Here is a 20,442-nt window from a genome sequence, read left to right on the forward strand (position 1 = left end):
AAGCCTTCAGAGAGTGCATTACTCCAAAATGCAATAATTTAACATCACCTTTACTCCTCTTTATCAAACTAAGTTAAAGAATACAAATTAAAAAGTCAGTGCAATACTACAGTAAATGGTTTCATAATTATTGCTTAAAATAACAAGAAGAGACAGTTGTTCACATCTTCAGATTCAGGTTGATCTCTCTGGACTTTAAACTCTAAATAAAATAGTGCTTTAAATGGTCCGTGTGCAAAACAGCCACATTGCGGTTTATGCTACAACAGCCAAATCCAAGATTCAATATGAGCACAAAACCATTGTAATGTAGCAAATAGACAGTAGTATTTCCAAAATAGAACATTTGGACCCTTGGCAAAAAAAAAAAAGCTGGTAGGTGGCAAAACATGGGCGCACTTGTTATTTCCTCCACCTCCCCTCACCCCCCTCTTTGCTCACCACAGATTTAGATGAACCATCTGGTGTTGGTACCTAACCACGGACTCCTTGCACATTTGGACTAGTCGTATCAGCAACATATGCTTCTGTCTCAGCGTCTGGCAACCACACACTCATCACTAGGATGGGAGGTGACATCATTCCACTGCTCAGGTGTTCACTTGTAATTGCATTCTGGGGGTTGGGGTGGTTTGTTCAGCCAGTCTGGCAACTTATTTTTACAGTCAAGGTTTTTTTCCAGATCAGTAGTTTCCTCATATTTCATACACTGTCGACAAGTCTTTAACTTTTTGTTGTTTTATTTAAAGTATGTAGCTGTTATAAAATTGTTTGTGAAAATCAGACCCAAGAAGACTTTTCATGTATTTTATAAAGAGAATTTATTAGGAATCAGTAGCTTAAGCTAAAAACTGTCTGCCCTACAGTATGTGTGTCTTATTTGTTTTCTCACTGGGTTAGTGTGTGTTATAACTCAAAAAAGGGGGGGGAAAAAATCAGTCTATAACTTTGCTATCTTGAAGTGCAACACACCAGAATATAAATATTTATAATAATTAAATAAAAATTAATCACATTGTTTTCTTGACCAAAAAACTCCTCAACTTCCTCCCAAAACCATTAAAAAAGTTTAAAGTGGTGAACAAACAACCGAAAGCAGTTTGATGACTAGGGGAGGAGTGGATGGCCATGAAACTGCTGAACACAAGCCCACGCCACCTTGGTCCTCCCAGCATTTTTCCCAGACAGGAAGATGGATGGGCCCAACTCTAATAATAACTACACTCCACTTACCATGGCGCCAAAACTGCTAACACTGCAACTGCCCCCTAATGCTAGCTAGAACAACCACCTCCCACAATGTCGCCCACTTCTCTCCCGATAAGAACATTCTCTATGGCAACAATATGGGAAATGGGTGGTGAAAATCTCTAACCTGTCCAAGTTTACCACAGTATCATGCATCTGCAGACCTGAGGCGGTGCTTCAAGGCAGTTTTGGACAACAAGATGCACTAATAGGTGTGTATGTGTTAAGGAGGATTTACAGTGATGACAGGACATAGTTTATTAATTACTTGTATATTTTTGGTATTACAGAGCTCATCTGCACTCAGAAAAATAAATTAAATAAAGACTGAGGGCATACAGAGATAGAGGAGACAAGACAATGAATGTGGAAAAAAACCCAGCAATAATCTAAGGGAATATTAGCAGAAGCAATAAAACAGAGGAATATCAGCAGAGATGCACAAACAGAAAAATAGTGAAAGAGAGAATATAAAGAGCCTATCTGAATGTGCAGAGGCATCAATGAAGGAGCACTATTGTTCCTAATGAGGTGTGACAGCCCAGTATAAACTGGAATATGAAGTGAACCATGATTACAGAGGATTAGATAACAACCACTACGCAGCGCAGTGAGAAGGCTTTTCAGGCCTGGCCTTGTTTCCTGTCTCTCTTTCTCAGTGTACAAATCCACTATGTGCTGCGTTTTGTTCATGCATAAATACATATATGAGTGCAGAGCGGAGGAAGACTGCAAAAGAATGAGGGGTTGTGTTTGAGTGACTCCTTTGTCATTATGTGACATGAGGGCAGCACACTATACAAGAGATGGCGGTAAGGTCAGTTCCACCTTCATGATGCTACAGGCTATAATATGCAAACATGCCTGACAGTAGGTGCTTCATCACACAGTGGCAGCTTGACATGGGAGCTTTTTCTCTTGATTAATCCCCTTTATTCACTCCCTGCTATGATACATGCTGGGACTTCATAGTAACCATAGCTGTAATACCACAAAGCTATTTGTTTAGACACCAAACTATAAGTGTCTTAAAAGGAAAAAAGGCAACATGCACTCCTTTTCAATTATTAATGTAAATAGTTTTCTTTAATACAATAAAATAATTAAAAAAATTAAATAATTAATTTCAGAAAAACTGATTTAAACTGATTAGTTGGCAACTTTTAAAGGGATATCATTTAACTTTTGATGCAAACATTAGTTAAATGACAGTAACAATGGATGATTTCTGGGCTCATAATGCTTGACACGTGTTGGCAATCGGGAGGGGGGGGTGACCCCTTCAGAAATCAGACATTGCAACCTTGAGGAGCAGCCTGTCTCTCATGTGATCATATGACCTGGAGGGCTTTGCTTTTCGACTCTCCCTCTATAAACACAAAGGGCTCTGCTTTGTGTTGCTTTTTCTTCCTCTTCTAAGAAAAAGTTTGTAATGGCTGAACAAAGTAAGAGAGTATTTGAGGAGGCCAGGAAGAGAAAGTGGGAAGGGGATCACTCCAGATGAACGACACAAGTTAACCTTGGCAAATAATTAGCTGGAGTCTGATTTAACAGTTTGGATGCAAAACTCACTCTCTGTTTGCTTTATTATTTGACTCTTTGCCTGTTGTGCAAACATATCAAAATATGATGTATGTTTTCATGTCTCTCAGCCAACATTTATTCAAAACAATGGCAGTAAGTGCCTAGTGAGCTGCAGAAAGTTGCCATGTACATCTGTGTCTTTATTTTGCCATTTAGTAAAAGCCATCTGTGGCTAATCAGCTACAGACCAAAGCTAATGTGACTCCCTAAACATTTCAAGCAAGTTGGGCTGGTTTGCATGCAATAAATGCCTTTTCTGTAATCCATGTAAATGTAAACACTTACGACAGTGTCGTGTGGCCTGTGTTAGGGTACAAGTTTAGCGCCCCTAGTGGCCAAAAGTTACACGGTATACGTTAAAATTAGATTAAAGCTGGTACCTAACATTTATACAAAGCCATGTCCTTATTTGAGTAAAGTATTAACATATCAATCAAATAAGCATATTTTCATTTATGTTCACTTTTTCATTGTAATGAATAAATGTAAAAAAAACTTCAGCTGACATACTGACTTCAGCAGTATCACATTCTTAAAATACCCCTGAACATAAGTCCCCCAATGAAGCGTCCCAACACTGATGAAGCAGTTCAACCATGTTTGTGACAAACTCACTATCAGGAGCACATTTGTTGTGCCTAACGTCGCCATAGAAGCATGCCTAAATACTCCCAATGCAAGGTTTTCATCCTGACATACCTTCATTAGCTCAGAAAGCCAATGAGCCGGGAATTACAGGGGTGTACATATTAAGGGGGGGGGAGTGTTATTAATGGGATAATCCACTTTCCCAGGTGAAGTTAGCAGAGCAATCAACAGATTCCTCCACCACATTTTCATTTTGATGATTGTGGATTGAGCCCCACTGCTGCTGTCTCTCCTCTTCTAAACTTCACTTCATCATTTCACGCGTCCATAAAAAAAAGGTTCATTTCTTCTGCTCCATTTCCCTCAAGGTGAGATAAGCCATCACTCACTCTGCAAGATACACTCCAGCTTTTCCAATTTGCATTCTGAAAGCAAAGATATGGACCCAACAGTGTTTCCATGCCGTTATGACCCAACAAAGTCAACTCACAGGTAGGTGATGCAAAAGTGCTGATTTAAGAAAGCTGCCCATCGCCTCAGGAGGCTGTCGTAAAACATGATGATGGTGTTTGTGAATGTCATTGCAGAAAGCTAATGGACACTGTCTGTTTGAGAGGTGGATCAATACAGTAATGAGGAGACGAAGACATGGGCGTAATCACCAAAAGCCCAGTGGAGCTGAAATCAACAGAAAGAAACAGAATTGGGTCCTGCAGGGGAGTAAACTCAGTGTCACATTCAGAAACTGAACAACATCTCACTGATTGTGGGACTTTAATAAATGATAGATTTTAAAAATTGGCAAAAACACCTGACAATATGAAATATTGATACAATGTTAGATAATTCAACTCTCACTGCACAAAGAATTTTAAATGAAGAGATTACGGAATATCAGCCTGAAATAATACAAAGCCACACAAGGACAGATCGAAATGATTTATGTGAACGATTATTAGAGCATTTCTAGTAAATATGTAACTGAAATGAACACTAAAACTCAAGTCTCTTGAATTTAAAAGGGAATTTCATTAAAACTAAAGGATAGAAAGATAACTTTTATTGCTCCTATCAGCAGCATTTTTACAGGCAGACATTTTGCACTAATGACTTGAATATGAAATAGTGGCCCCATCACACTAAGCGCACATTCAGAAAATTGAACTCCCTGATAAAATAACCTTCACCACAGTGTCTCCTAAATCTGTTGTTTTGAGCCTTTTGGAGCAGAAGCTCTTGCAGTTTTTCAGCATCTGAACCACAAGGAGAGACCAAGACCTGAGTTCATTTAAACAGAATGATGATCTCACTTTATATCTGCTTAACAACAGTATTTAAGTGACCCAGTTATTTAAAACTTTTAAAGAATCAGCTTACAGGTATGTAGCATGAAAATACTGCATTCATAAATTAGCACTATACTGCAAAGTGTTTCCCAACAGACGGTCGAATCACAGCTGCACCAAAAACTTGCACATCAAAACTATTATTGACCCCAATATAAAATGTATCTCTGTGGGGTCGCATTGGTTATAATATTAGCGCAGTGAGAGCGTCAACACTACCTAATGTTGACTGTGCGTCTGTGAAATCTGTTTTTGGCTCTGACCAGCAAACTGTAGAGAACCAATGGAGTGAAGTCTGATTTGGTGTCAAACGGAGTCCTTGGATGAGATGGTGTGTATGGATTTGGCATGTATGTGTGTGTTGGATCCTGTACTACAGCTTATGGTGTTTATGTGCATCCTGGTGAGAGCTCAGACTAAAGACCAGGTTTGACTCATAATTGCTGGACAGTGTGCAGGTTTTACAAAAACAAAATTGAAAAAAAAGTTCAAATTTGTGGTCACCCAAACAGACTGACTCAAGCTACATCCATAAGCAAAACTGGCATTTTATATAATGATGATTAAGAGCAAAATACTGGTTAAATTAGTGCAATATCTCTTTGAGGTGATGATCATTTGTGATTATATTTTATCCTTTAAACTGATTGTTTTAATCATTTAATACAATGGTTCTTAAAAATAATCTTGTACTTAAAATCTACAGGGCCTATTAAATCAAGACCTAAGTGATAAATGCACAACGTGATGCTGGCCATCTGCACTCTCTAAAGTTTTTTATACCAAACATAAAGAAGTAATTGAACAAGTATTGCACAATAATTTTAATCAGTCTACTTCTGATCAGCTGTAAAGTAATTGAATTTAGTGGCTTGTATATAGACAGTACAGAAGACTTACAAGATATGAAGTGCATGATACTGTGAGTTTCTGGCTCATGCACAGTAAAATGTCAAATATAATAAAGACTCTTACTGTATTGTCAGCGAGCAGGGGGAGGAGGGTAGATATTTAGCCTGCAATAATGAATTGATCTCACTTAACTTACGGACAATGGACAACCCAGAGGATGTCAGTTAATGATAAATGGATGTAATACTGAACAACAGATACAGCACATCAAGGACTTAGGGAGGGGAACTTAACACATGATGGAAGATTATTTTGCATACTATGTAGTATTTATGCAAGCAGGGTGAAGCACATTAGTGAAAATGAATGTGTGTCTCTAGAGATAAAAGGTAGCTCCTATTCAATATGAAATATAAATTGATGTTGTAACTTGCTTAAACAGCAAGCAGGAGCTTGCTCCAAAATACTGTGATCACTTTCTTAAAAAGGGAATACTTTTTGTCAAAAACATGATGATATACATCACAGAGGTGCAGATGCCGTGCAGATAAAAGACACAACTGTTCCAGTGCATCTGAATGGAAGTCTACTTAATTTGCAAACCAAGCCAAATTGGTGAGCTTGCAGCTGCAACATATATTCCCATTGTATTTGGTCCCCATGCAGCTGACTTGTTTAATCAATAAAGCACATCCACCCATTGACCCCTTGCTGCTACTGCCTTTGAATTTTCTGCAAAGACCAACACAAGCGGTGCATCACTGTCTCGTCTTCTGAATCCTGTCACCGCTGGTGATGGAAAGATCAGTGAAGTTGGCTTTGCATCAGCCAGGCCTTCCACTAGCTGGCTATCAAAACAATACGAAAGGTGGACCTCTTCTCTGTGAAGCGCTGTGTTTGGATAAGACGAGTAGTAATGAATACCATGTTATTGCTCTCACTTACCATTAGGTTTGATGTTTTATTAGGTGTAATCAGTTTAAAGGAAAGATGACAAGCTCTGAATACTAATTCGGTTTAAAGACCTATGCTCCAAATCATTTCTCAGATAATGGACTAGCCATCCTGGATGTGAGAGGATGTTGTTTTCTGTGTTCTATTACCGCATGTTACCCACAAAAGAAATGCATCTAATGATTTTTATAAGATTTATGACTTTATGCTAAAGTGATGGTGTATATTTCATTCAAAACAGATAAAATCAATATAACTTGCCCATCAATACCAATTATTTGTTGATATTTTGACCATCAATACCAACAAATAAACATGCTTCTAGAAATTTTTAAAATGAACTGAAAATTGGGGAGATATCTTGCTTCCGGAAAGTATTCCGTACATTTGTTGTGGGATGAAATTGGGGCTCAAGTTAAGCCTGTTTGGTTTAACGGCCCTCAAGATGTGTCTAGATTGATGTTCCATAACACCCATTGTTACAAAGCCATTACCGTCACTGATGAAAAGATTTCTGATGAGATCATTTTCGTTTTATGTAAGCATATCTTAGACATTTGTCGAGACTATATTGTGCTACTGGTTTAGTACAGAAGAAGCACTCTCAATGTTTGAGCAGAAGAAGAGTTTTGTTGTGAGTGCAAGGTGTGTACATATATATATATATATATATATATATATATATATATATATATATATATATATATATATATATATATATATATATATATATATATACATATATATATATATATATACATATATATGTGTGTGTGTGTGTGTGTGAGAGTGTGTGTGTGAGTGTGAGTGTGAGTGTGTGTGTGTGTGTGTGTGTGTGTGTGTGTGTGTGTGTGTGTGTGTGTGTGTGATTATATATTAAATAAATAAAATAAATATTTTATAGAATACATCAAAATAAATAAAATAAATTCAAAATATTACTAATAAACTAAAAGTCTCATTGCATGTCTGTAGAGGTAAAACACTCTATTTAAAAAAAAATACTGCATTGGTTTTTTATTAATGCATGCATGAAAGGGATACCCACTTCACTATGATTTTCCTCCACTTTATTTAATCTAAATTTAAGTCCTCTGCACAATACTCAGCAAATAGATGATGTTTCTGTCAAGTGATTCAGTATGCATAGTTGTTTGGTGGCATAATAATAATTAGAGTTCTTCACAAACTGGTTGTCACAAAATGAAACAACTGATAGAAACTGCCAGAGTGTTTGTGTAAAAAACAACTCAAGCAGTTCAGATCATTTTTAGTCAACAACACATATCACTGTTTTCATTCTTACCTGCCTATCAACAAACAGTTCAGATACATCATCAGTAGGTGTTCTACTTTAAACCGATAAACAATCATATGTCCCTCAAAACACTGGCACAGGCATTGATCATATAAAAAAATTAAATGAATAGAGAACAACAAATTTCACTCACCCATCCCTATTTTCATCTTCATCTGCATTGGAAAGCAGCTGTGAGCCAGCCAGTGAGAGGTCCAGAGCAGCAAGGGGCAGGTCTCTATAGCCAAAGCTCACCAGCTGGACTGGAGGAGCCAGGCACTGGTTCTCATCCTCCACTGGCTGGGAGATGATCTCCAAGTCTGACAAACCTGCCTGGTCCACTTCCCTAGTTGCCAAACCAGCAACAGACAGACACAAGCAAACACACAAGCACGCAGAGAAGACAAAACAAAGAGGAATAAGATTGACTTAAAATATGCTCAAATTTCTTAGAAATGTACAGAAAAAGCATTGCGATTTGATTAATAATATTGATATATCAAGTAAAGAAGTTGGAAGTTTAAAAAAAAACCACACCATAGTGAAATACATTCATGATAAAAATAAATAAATGAATAAAAAGCAGATATATTGCCAACATAGCAGAGCAGGAGAAAAGGTCAAGCATATGTAGCACCAAAGAAGTGTACATTTAAAAGGATTTTTTTTATTATTTAGCTTAGCAACCTCACTAAGAGCACCTTCTTATTTACAGCGATGGCTGTAAATAAGAAGGGTCAGAAAGGTTTGCACACAAACATGGACTTGGCACTGGGAATGAGGCTGTTAAGCACTCCGGCTATCCTCCAATGACACAGAGCAGAGGAGTCGGCGCTTTGCAACTTTGACAGCACTGGATGCATTCAAAATTTGAGGCACCCTTCATGATCCATTAGCTGGCCACGGAAAACTATTCAAACACTGAGATGAAACAGAACATACTTATTATGTTTCTAAGGCTGGTTTTTACAAACAATGCTCATTAATGAAATGCTCATTCATGCTTTTATCTCATTCCATATTGATTATTGCAATCGGGATTTCACTGGCTGCGATAAGTTGACTCTCAACAGACTTCACTTTATGCAGAACTCTGTCACCAGACTTTTGCCAGGTACATTCAGAACAGCCCACATCACCCTTATTTTATCAAGTCTTCATTGGTTTCCAGTCAAGTTTCATTTTGATTTTAATATTTTAGTATAGACTTCACATGATCTTGCCCCCCAGTATACTGCCAACTTGCTGTGTCCCTCTCCACCATTCGGTCTTCAGACCAGAGCCTCCTGAAGGTCCAAAAGATCCATTTTAAAACCTGGGGAGACCTGGTATTTTCAGGCTACAGATCCCAGACTCTGAAAGGACCTGGCCCTGGCCCGTTCTTTTGCACTAAGTTAATGTGCAGCACTTTGTTATTTTTATCTGTGAAAAGCTCTTTATGAAAAAAAAACTTTACTTACTTATGAAGCAAAGACATTTTAATGACAAGCAACAAAGTAAGCAGTTCAGTACTGAGAAATTAAAAACTAGTTGAATTGTTCGGTTTTCCTAGTAACACTAAAGATGATGTAGTGATACATTTTAAAAACTAGACACACAACTCTAAGTATTTCTCACTTAACATTTTTGGCTGCTATTTCATTCGAAATATAATTCATTATTTTATATGTGAATTAAATGGTCTATTTTTAGCCCAAATTCATCTACAAAAAAAGTCCTTCATAGGTCAGCAAAATTAGATTTTTATTTAGCAAAATTATATTTTTATTTAGTGCCCAAGAAAAAGCAGTCATACTGAAAGATATTGATCATAGCAAGGTCACCATAGTACCCCTGTAATTACCAACTGTGAACTCCTAGCAGCAGGATACTTTTTAAAGTGGAACAATGCCCTCATCTATACCAGTGTTGCCAATTTAGTAGATTTGTTGCCTGATTTTGGTACTTTTAAGATCCCTTGGTAATTTCGACTCAGTGATTTTCAGGTCAAGCCTTAGCTAAATAAGAGAGGTGTCGCCAGTACTGACCCATGAGGACAACATCTAATAATGTGCTGTGTGTGCACTTTGTTGTCAAGCAGAGGGCAGGCTATAGCTGGAGATAGCAGATTCATTCATTAATAAAATATTTTACTTTCATATCTGTCGTTTCAGTTCATTCCTTAACGTAGGAGAGACGAGGAACAGTGTCTGTACACTGTGGAGATAATTTGCCACTTTTAACATTCATGCTAAGTAATCATAAAACATAGTGTCTTAAACTTAATCACATGGATTCAGAAGACAATACTGTCTTTGGAAAAAGAAAAGAAAGACAAGAGAAAGACAAATAAGACAAAAATCAAAATTTTATTAAATAGTGAAGCAGTCTGGCAGTGTTTTTGATGTGGATGAATGGGTGAATGTACACGGAAAGCTTTTATGTCACATTTTCACATTTGTTTTGTCATCTGACAACTGAGGCATGAAATGTGAATAAGAGCAGCTTTACTGGGAATTTGGATGTATTGAAATAAAGAGCATGGAAACAGAAAACAGAGCATAAACAAACAGTTGTTAAGAACTGACTGAAAGCATAACGCAAATTGAAACTGAATTAAATGTAACTATTTTTTAATGATTTTTTTTTTAAAAAAAATACTGACTGTAAACCTCAGATGTAAGTGAAAAAGGGTGTGGGTTTTCCACCCATCCAACTTCTTGTCATCCACCTTTTTCCACCTAAAGTCCTAGGTGGAAAAAGGTGCTGCAGGGCTACAACGCTGCTCAGTTGTAGCCCTGCAGATTAAGCCCAGCGTGCCCACAAGCCCCAGTTGTGTAAAAGCTGGGCCATTTCAATAGAGCGTGGAGGTGGAAACAAATGCTGAGTGCAGCTGCAGACTGACTGTGTGTGCCCTGTGGTGTGTATTTTTAGACCAGAGCAGATGCTGGTGTATCATGTCAGCTGTGACGTCATTGCCTCTCCCTTTGTCAGCTGAGTGGATCCCCACTCTCCTTCAAACGCGAAAGGAAGTCAAGAAAAAGGTGGATGGGAAGGGAAACTACAATGAGTGGGAGGAAAAGGGGAAGATATCAGGGGTTACACCAGAGGAACCTGGGAGGGGTTCAACCAGAAAGAAAGGAGCAAGGAAAAGTGAAATGGAAGGAAAGAAGAACAAAAAGGCTGAGGTGGAAACTAGAGCTGAGAAGTCGATGTAATGTAATAATCTGAGAAAAGAGGATAGAGAGAAACTGTTAGTGACAGAGGGAGAAGGGTGGTTGGCCAAATATAGGGCAACGTGGAAAAGAGAATACCATTTAATTCCAAAAGCACAACTGATTGCAGTAATATTTAAACACATAAAGAAATCCAAGAAGTATTCCCTGCAACCAAATGTGTAAAGATACACTCTTCACTGTAAGTCATCTTCAAGCTGTTGTGACAGACAGCATAGTTGACCTAAAACACAACCAAGGGAAGATATGCAACCTGACAGTAAGGACAGATAAACATGCAGGTAACAAGGAACCACATGCACTCACAAACTATAATCTTCCATCACACAATACAACCGTGGTTTATTGAAATAAACAGCGACAGTGTCAATGCCAAAAGAGCTTTGATGCTATCTTAAATGACCTAAGCTCTTAGAGGGCATCCTGATCACCGTGAATGGGTCCAGTGTTTGTGTGTTTTACAGAGTAGTAGTCTTTTATGGGAACTGTGATTAGGTTAAGCACCACCAAGGCCGATCTCATCTCCCTGATGACTCACTGTGGCCACAACAGCAGGAAGCAAATAACCAGTTACAAGCAAATACCTAGTGGAAGAAGGACGGAAGAAGGACACATAAATACAAACAAACATAAACATAAATACAAACAAACATAAAACATGACATTTTAATTCCACTTCAATACAAGCCACTAAACAGCACCTCACTCAACCATAAAGATACATTTCAAACATGAGTGAACACAAAAGGACTTAAACTTACAGTCAGACACAATCTGTGGCATCATTTATCTCCATCCTGGTCCTTAACAATTTCTACAGCATCAGAACATAACAAACTAACTGGCTCGCATTGCTATAGTAGCATGTTAACCAAGAGTAACAATACCACCGCAAGCATGCACTGAAAGGACGGTAAAGCAGAATGGCCTCGACCCATAAAGCCCAACGGTAAACAGGAAGGATGTCAGCAAAGAATCAACATCCCACATAAATACATTGAATGAGTTACAGTTATCGCCAATAGCCCAAGGAATTCACGCATGGTGTATTGATATTTAACATTTCGCACTTTTGAGAAAATAGCTGTTTATCTTTACTCAAAAATGGATGCCGTAATTTCTGGGCTTTAAATCGCTACTTTTTTCACATGACTTAAATCCTGCATCTTAAACAACAATGCGGCTAATAAATGGATTTTTACTGGCTAACGAGTCATTTCAAAGAAATGCGTATGATGCAGCTTTCAAGTTAAAGATGATCAATGGGGATGTTGAAGAAGGAAATAGAGCTACTGCACGCTCAGTGAAACCGCGGCTTACTTTAAGATGCAGCTTATATTCAGGTATGCCTCTATAGCACAGAAATAATGGTAGAATGCAGCATTTCATGGAATTCTGACTAAGATACTAATTTAGCTGTAGTATAATCATGTAACGATACTACTAAAAGAAAAACCTTTATTTTCACAGCAGCTCTACAATTAGTAAACCACAAAAAATGTTTTTTACAGGTTAGCAAAACAATAAGTAAGGCAAGTAAAAGTGACTAGTTTTAGAAATTATATGTAGTCAGCGAGTAAATTTCAAACAGCCATGCCTGAACATATTTATTTTGAAGCACTTTGTGCTTTAATCTATGAGAAATGCTATATAAATTTATGTTACTTTGTTACATCTGACTTTTTACGCCAACAGTTTATGACAAATTGTAAACCTCGCTGGTTTCATTGTCCAGAATTCTCAAATGTCCCATTAAATAAACACAAGTTGTGAAAGCTTCAAACACACACATGTGGTTAAGTGAAGCTTTCTGAACAGACAATAGCGAGTATGTATTTACTGAACTGAACATAGGTGTGTCATTGCTAACACATAACGGAAATTATATACATCAATGAACTTAGTTATTGACCTCGTTTCAATCAAGCCTTGTTGTGGTCCTGTTGGACACGCCAAGAGCTGCTGTCTTTGTTTCACATTTCAAACATATAAACTTGCATTAAAAAAAACATTCTGGCATAGCAACTGTTATGAGCTGCACACTGGCTGTCTGTGAAATCTGCAGGAGATTACCTGCTGTCTTTAGATTTGTTTCTACTTTGCTATGAAGAAGCTGGTGAGGTGAACCATGTGAAGTTTGAACCAAGTGTTGCAGTCGACAGCTCCAGAAAATGTCCAAAAAATCCCTATGACAGGGCAGTAGTTGACGCATTCAAAGAGCTGATTCCTAAATTATTAGTTAGGTTATGCAGCTTAAAAAATAAAAACAGTGATTAAAGTTCCTAAGAGTCGTACACTCCTGCATGCACTGCATAAAATCACACTTCCTTTTGTTTTCCGTTTATAAAAACATTATTGCATCCTCGTCTCAAGAGCTTCTGGTTACATTCCAGTTTGACGGGATTATTTCCCCTGACAAGAAGGTCTGACTTTTCTGTGAAGATACATGTTCTATTATGTCAAAAAATAGAAGTCGCCAAGGACAATGATGTTTTTGACTCATGAAAAATAATGTTACATATATGATGTGAGTGAGGCAAGTGAATATTTAATAATAATAATAATAAAAAAAATAATAATAATAAAATATAAAAAATAATAATAATAATAATAATAATAATAATATTAAAAAGCATCAGATTTTTTTTTTACCTGTTGAGACTATGATTTTGGAAACACATGTATGCATACAAATGAAATAATGAAGTAAAAGATGAAAATCTGTATGAGTATATTGAACTTTCTTAGATCTAACTATTTGGATGTTGCCCAAGGCCTTTAGACAATGTTTTCTTCTAAAGAGAGATCATCAAATTTACAGTGAAACATCACTACTATTGAAACAGTTCTTCTAAAAGGGCTGTACAAAGAAACAAACAAAAATAAACATTACTTGGATGAGAATGCAATTGTTTAATGTGCAATATGTCGGAACAGACAAGTATATTTTTGTTCCGTGGAGGTTTTCAGCGTGCCTCTATGACAAATTTCCATGGAGAAGATCTGTACCCTGAAACTGTAGATGCGTACTGTTATGCCACAGTGTGTAGGCCTGAAAGATGCTGTTTTCTCCACACTTCTCCTACAAGCAACATCTCATCTATACCACCTCTCATGCACAGCACAGCAGCAGGTTTGGCTCTCTTCCCAAACAATCAGGGCTGTACACATAACTACTCATGACAGACACAAGCTGTCCAGAGCCCGCCAGCCCACAGCTTGCTCTGATGGGCCTGGTGCTCTGCCTGGCTGACAGTCAAGATATCAGGAAAAGGTGCTGACCTCTGCATGGATTTGTAAAATGTTCAGCGATTTTTTTATCTAAGGAAACAAAATCAAAGCTGGGTTTTGGGTTCTTTTGTTCTCTGTTCTACACACAGAAACATAAATTCTGCCTCTGTAAGAGCATAAGTGAACTGTAGAGCAAAACAACCAGCAGGTGAAATGAAATAAAAATAAGAGATAAGAACATTTTAAGAAAAAGAATAGCACCCAATTAGTAAATAGGAAATATATGTAAAATAATCATACTTCTCCTGTAGCTCCATCCTGAATATCTTTATTGTAAATGTTCAATGAAAAACATGCTAAAGTTAGATTAATTTTACATCACCAGTGTCAATGAACCCAAAAGACACAGGCACATCCACTTCCTACCAAAGTACATATGAATACATTTTAAGCTGTTTTTTTTTTTATACAAATATTGACCTTTCTCTGTGTTCTTATCTAACAGAAAGAGACAATTGAAAAATTCTGAAAACATTTTTTTCATAGAAAGACTAACAAGACTGCCTCTGCAGAAAAGCAGCCACAGGACAGAAGTGATATTCAGGGGAGCAGGTTTCCCTGAGGGTGGCAGATAAAATTAAATGGTGGACTGTGGTGTTGCGGGCCAGGTAGGAAAGGTCATTATGTGACTAAAGTTGCTCAAGGGATTTCACTGACCAAAACAGAAGGTCATGTAAGTAACTGCGGGCCAGTGGCATGAAAGAATGTTCTTTCTCAGACAAGTGCAAGTACCTTGCTCTTGAGCTTCCCAATCCCATGCAAATAGGGAGACTTATGAGAAGCCATGGGACAAGGACAAAAAGAATCATTTGGCTTTGTATGCTGATTTGCACAATTTTAGGAATGCTCAGTCTATTACTGCGAGTATAAAAAGCAAATGTCAGCTCAACATAGTGCCAGAGTTATGTAGTCTTTGGTATAGATAACCTGAAATTCAGTGAAAAATATACAGTCTTTGTTTCTGATAGACTCCTATTCCTAAAATAGAATAATGACTTAAGTGAAATTTGAACACTCTGGTGGTCCAAGAAGTTTTAGGTCCATTTGTCTACAAAAATAAATCAAAAATTTGACAACAAAAGTAGAAACCCCTGAAAAAAAGACTGCTGATGTAGTTTAAATACATTGCCTTCTGTAACGTTTTACAATAAACTCATTGGATGTTACTTCTGAACAAACATATTAAACAGAGATATTTTGCTGTCTATGCTTCCTCTTTCAATCTTCAACAGCAGCTATGAAAACACACTTTCTGGGACATTGGACAAAATGCCTTCACATGTAGACATAATCGATCCAGAACTTCAAACGCACACACTCTCCTGTCAAACCCTTAGTTGATTTATAATATTAAAACACATCTAAGATGAGTCTTTCTGATCGTAACTGAGAATCTAAAACACCTCTCACATTTGGCCAAAACACTGAGGATAAAGCAGATGTTTGCTGCTCCAAACGGCTGCCAATGAGGACTTTGAAGAAGCTGGACATCACAGTATGTTAGTGTTACAAGCTCATCGTTTTATGCAAGTCTGAAACAACCAACTGGAAGCTTTTTCATAGCTTTAATCCCCCAAGAACATGTGAAACTTGTATTGTGATGTCTGTAGTAGTTGTGCAATTAAAAGCTTTTTTTTTTTTTGTGGCATTGTGACTGAAAGACATGTCTTCCTCTTGCTTCCAAGAAAGTTGAAGTGTCAGCTGCACCTACCTTTGCTGCTGACTCATACAGAGAGTGATATGGATTTTAAAACGTGTGTTTAACATAATTAATGTTGCAGCACCTGTCAGTTCTACAGAGTTTAAGAACAGCCTCAGGTAATTTCCGAGAAAAGCCTATTCAACTTCAGAGAAACTTGCATTATTTCTAGCCAGTGGATATTAATGAAGTCTGCCAAGCACATTAGCTCATTAATAAAATTACAGATTAACTTATGATGAATTGGCAGACTGCACAATGGACTGTTCTGGCCCTGGTGTGACCAGTCTCTTATCTGACCTTTACAGCTTCAAGCAGCAGCAGACACAGGAGACAAAGAGACTCTTGTGGGGCAGGACTAAGACAGCAGATGTCTTCTTTAGAAAAGAAAGGTCCATAGACCTTTTTATACTGTGTCAGTGTCAAATCATAGTTAAATTTAATTTTTTGTGATGCATAAGGGAAATAGGTTCTCAGAGACTTAATGACTGAAACGATGGATTTCTGTTATATCGTAAGACACTTTACAGGGTTGTTTTTTCTGTATATAACTGAGGAATACAACAAGCTTATCTATAGCTGTACATTTGTGAGATACTACATTTGCATTTTACATGAAAGAAAAATGTGTGGCTACACTTTTTATCTTAATGTTTCTGTATGTAAAAGTCAGGCAGAGATCACTCAAAGTAAACTAAAACTCACAGAAGACTGCAGCATAATGTGTCATCTTTTACACCTATTAGACCATGTGTAGCAAACAGAAGTGTGTCAATAATTATGACACACAGTTAAAGGAGTTACATGATAAGGGCAAGTCAGAGGACGCAAGACACAAGATACAACATAAAAAGAAATAAAGTCTTCTGCATCAAATTTTTGAGCCAATAAAACTTAGAATTTCTTCCCAACAGGAAGTAAATCTTCAAACTGTTCAACCTCTCAGAAGCACTGCATAAAAACAGATTTATCAGCAACATGATGAGAAAGATGAATGGCCGTGTCCCGCTCTGAGGAACAGTCTAACAGTTTTTGCTTTATTTCCATGAAGTTAGTCTTCAGCTTGCGGATGAGTGCATTTCTCTCTAAAGCTTTAGCTGAATTCAAACACAACTTAAAGCTGCGGGTAAAACCAAGTAAGAAGTAAATGTATGCACTGAAGTCTATAAAACTGAAGCTGTACACTTCAAGATATCTGTATCCTTCTAGAGTTTTCCTGTACTCCATAAAATATGGAACATTACAGTCTAACAGATACAATTAATATATTTGATATATAAATTATATCTGGGGAAAAAAGAATGCATCACTAAAGCTAAGAGTAGTTTCTGCCTTTTGGGGATAACGTTTAGGAAATACAACTTGCACAAAGACGAAAAACAAAGATTGCTTAAAAAAAAAAAAAAAATCTAAAAATCTTTTTAGATTTATGCACAATTTTATTTTATATAACTTTTTGATCAATTGTTGACACTTTCACAGTCAATCATAGTTTTAAATCAGTGTAGGGACAAAAACAATTCTAGATTTAGGCTTATGAAGCTTATGAAGGCTTATGAAGCCAAATGTACTCTATCGTATTTCATATATACATTTTCTGAGACATTTTGACTTTGGGAAAAAATCTGATACTTTCTCCTGCCGTCTATAAGATATCAGGAAGTGGAAGACTACACTACAGTCATTTTAACCAATCACACAGAAATAAATGGTAAAAATAAAAAATAAAAAATTTTAAATTTCTTTCTCAAATTTTGTTAAAGGACTAAATACAGAATTCATATTCAAAAAATAGTTTTTCTTAGGTCAGACTTTAAAGCTTTAAATATTTGAAAAGAATATGTTTCTGTTTACAGAGTAAAAGCATCTTAATTTCTTGCTCAAAGTAAAAGGTTAGTTTAAAAGTAAATGGTTTATTTCAATGTATCTTTGTTGTTTGCACCTTAATACAGACATAAAACATAATAATGATAATAAATATATCTTTATATTGAATTGAAACTGCATGACAAATGTCAGCACAAAAGTTTTTATTGTTTATTTTTTGTTTTTCTCCAAGTTCATTGTTTAAATCGAACGCAAGTCACTGGCATCTGTCTTAGGATGCATGTCACCTTAATCATGGTTCAATATTCCTTTGCTGCTGAGTGCACTGAGCAGAGCTCCGTATGGAACAGCAAGCAGAACTGGTTTTCTCATAAAAGCCCAAATGGAGCAATGATTTGGGGCCATTCATCTAGGTCAAGAGAATAAATGCAGCTAGTTATGATGAGACAAATTACAGAGTCATGCTACGCCAGCAGAATCACAAACAAAAAAAAAAAAAGATTTTCAGTGTTTTCTCTGAGTTCTTATTTCATTCCCTTCACACATACAAACATACACACAGCACACTGGACAGTCCTTTAGTGCATCAGCTTCACAGGACATACAATGGACACTGGAGATTAAAAGAGAAAGCTGGTGGAGAAAGGCCGCATGACTTCCTACAGTCATGACAATATTAACTTCAATAGCAATAAAAATGCTATCAAAGAGAAGAGGGCAAATATAGCGGATAGTCTAAATAAATAACATAGTGATCAGTGTTTATAACTGCAGAATAAGTGACCTGTGGTCAGTGGTGTGCAGGTGTGTTTGCATTAATCTGCATCCCAGCATGTGCATGTTCATTCAGAGTAAGGAGACTCAGCATCCCATCAATGGGAGCAGTGTCTGACTGAATAAAGGTCATTATTGTACAACTGGCAATATGTCATCCTGGTAAATAGCAACAGAGGAAAGACTTTATTCTAGATGAGGAAAATCACAGCAAGAGAATGATAGTGGGAGGAAAGTGCAGCAAGAATATAAAGAATTTATTTTAGAAAGAACGAAAGACTCCTACAGGAAGTGTATGTGCAAATTCCTTTCTTGCATTTAATGGTACGTTTCTACTCGTTACCTTTTCCCACATGTGGGAAAGCAAACAGAAACTGAGCATTTTAAATGGGTCAGCAATTTAAATTGATAGCAAGAGAGGAAAAGTGGAGGTATCAGTAGTAAACACTGTGTGTACACTGTACTTACTCAGCGTTGGCCATGATGCTGGGTGGTGAGGAGAGTGGTGCTGTTGTGGTGGTGCTTGTCAGAAGGTCTCCTCTCACTTCTGCCTGTTTTAAAGCTGCAGTTCACCTTCCCATCTGAGAGATGCCACTTTCATGTTGAACCTGAGGGAAAACACTGAATTTAACAAAGCACAAATAATCCCAGTAGCACCTATTTACCAGAAAATCTGGTGAAAGGTACAACAAATGCAGCCTCTTGCGAGACTGATAAATTCTTCCCAATCAAAAAATAATTAACTCTTTAACATGTCAGAGAGTTGATTGTTTTAGAAGGAAGCATTTTATTCCTTTTAAAAATCAGCAATTCAACATTACATCAATCTATCATTGCAATCCAAAATCTGAAATTTGTATCAAATGATGCAAGTTTGGCGCAGTAGTCAACTATGTACAAGTTAGACATTTTTCTTTAAAAGTTTCAGTCAAATCAAATATATAAAAGAAGACATTGCTGAATCACCAGACTCTTTTTTTTTTCCAGTATGAACTTTTGAGTAGCCACAAAGCTGTTTAAAGCTGTCAAACATTTGGCAGTGTGCAGGATTGGGTTTATGTCACAGTTCCCACGCTCCTACCATCTGGAATATTAGCTCCACTGATGAAACTGCACTGATTTACTTTCACATATCAATGGTAGTTGTGGGTACAACAACCAAAGAGCTCCTGTCTGTGCATCGATTAATTATTTACACGGAGCAAAGGACTTACCTGTGTAAGATTTACATTGTTGACGGGTAAGTGTGCCTGCCGTTGCCCCCGTGCTGACAGTAATGTCTCCCTCGGTAGAGATCAGCGTAAGTGAAGCAGCAGCAGGCTCGCGGTGTGTGTAGGCTGTAGCAGTCCTTAGCACTTTTGCATTGCTCGAGCACCACCGCTGCTTTCGCTGCAAGGATTTCAGTGCAAAACCCACGAGACGCTGGAGCTCAAATACAAGAAGCATCGTCACTCGGCAAGACCATATTAGCTTCTAAGCGCTATCAGAGCGATCAAACACTGGCCCTCCTGGCTGAGCATGTTGGGGAGGGAGGGGGGTAAGGGGAGGGGAGAGATGGGGCGGGGGGGGGGGGGGCTGATCCAGATGCAGATCCAGGTTGTGCTCCCCAGCCGAGGGTTTCCCCGGCGTGCGCAGCAGGGAACCCTGCGAGGGGAGCTGTCCAGGTGCTGAAGTGAGCCCGACGAAGCCTCGGCTCCTTCACGAAGCCGCTCCACGGCAGCAGGGGACGCAGTCACTTGCATCCAAAGGCAACCAAAACATTGACGT

At 37.6% G+C, this 20,442-nt stretch overlaps 1 protein-coding gene across 1 annotated transcript in view; it reads right to left on the reverse strand.

Annotated features, from left to right (window-relative positions):
* Positions 1-20,121, reverse strand: part of LOC306770827 (transmembrane protein 266-like) — a gene marked incomplete at both ends in the record, with an annotated part of 45,311 nt that extends 25,190 nt beyond the window's left edge. The window contains 3 exons of the mRNA XM_079259817.1: positions 8,024-8,215; positions 8,629-8,722; positions 19,890-20,121. Of these exons, the coding sequence (XP_079115943.1) occupies positions 8,024-8,215; positions 8,629-8,722; positions 19,890-20,121 (518 nt within the window). The remainder of the gene's footprint in view (positions 1-8,023; positions 8,216-8,628; positions 8,723-19,889) is intronic.
* Between the last annotated feature and the right edge of the window lie 321 nt (positions 20,122-20,442).

Source organism: Telmatherina bonti (genome assembly GCF_933228915.1).
Source record: "Telmatherina bonti genome assembly, chromosome: 1".
NCBI lineage: Eukaryota > Metazoa > Chordata > Actinopteri > Atheriniformes > Telmatherinidae > Telmatherina > Telmatherina bonti.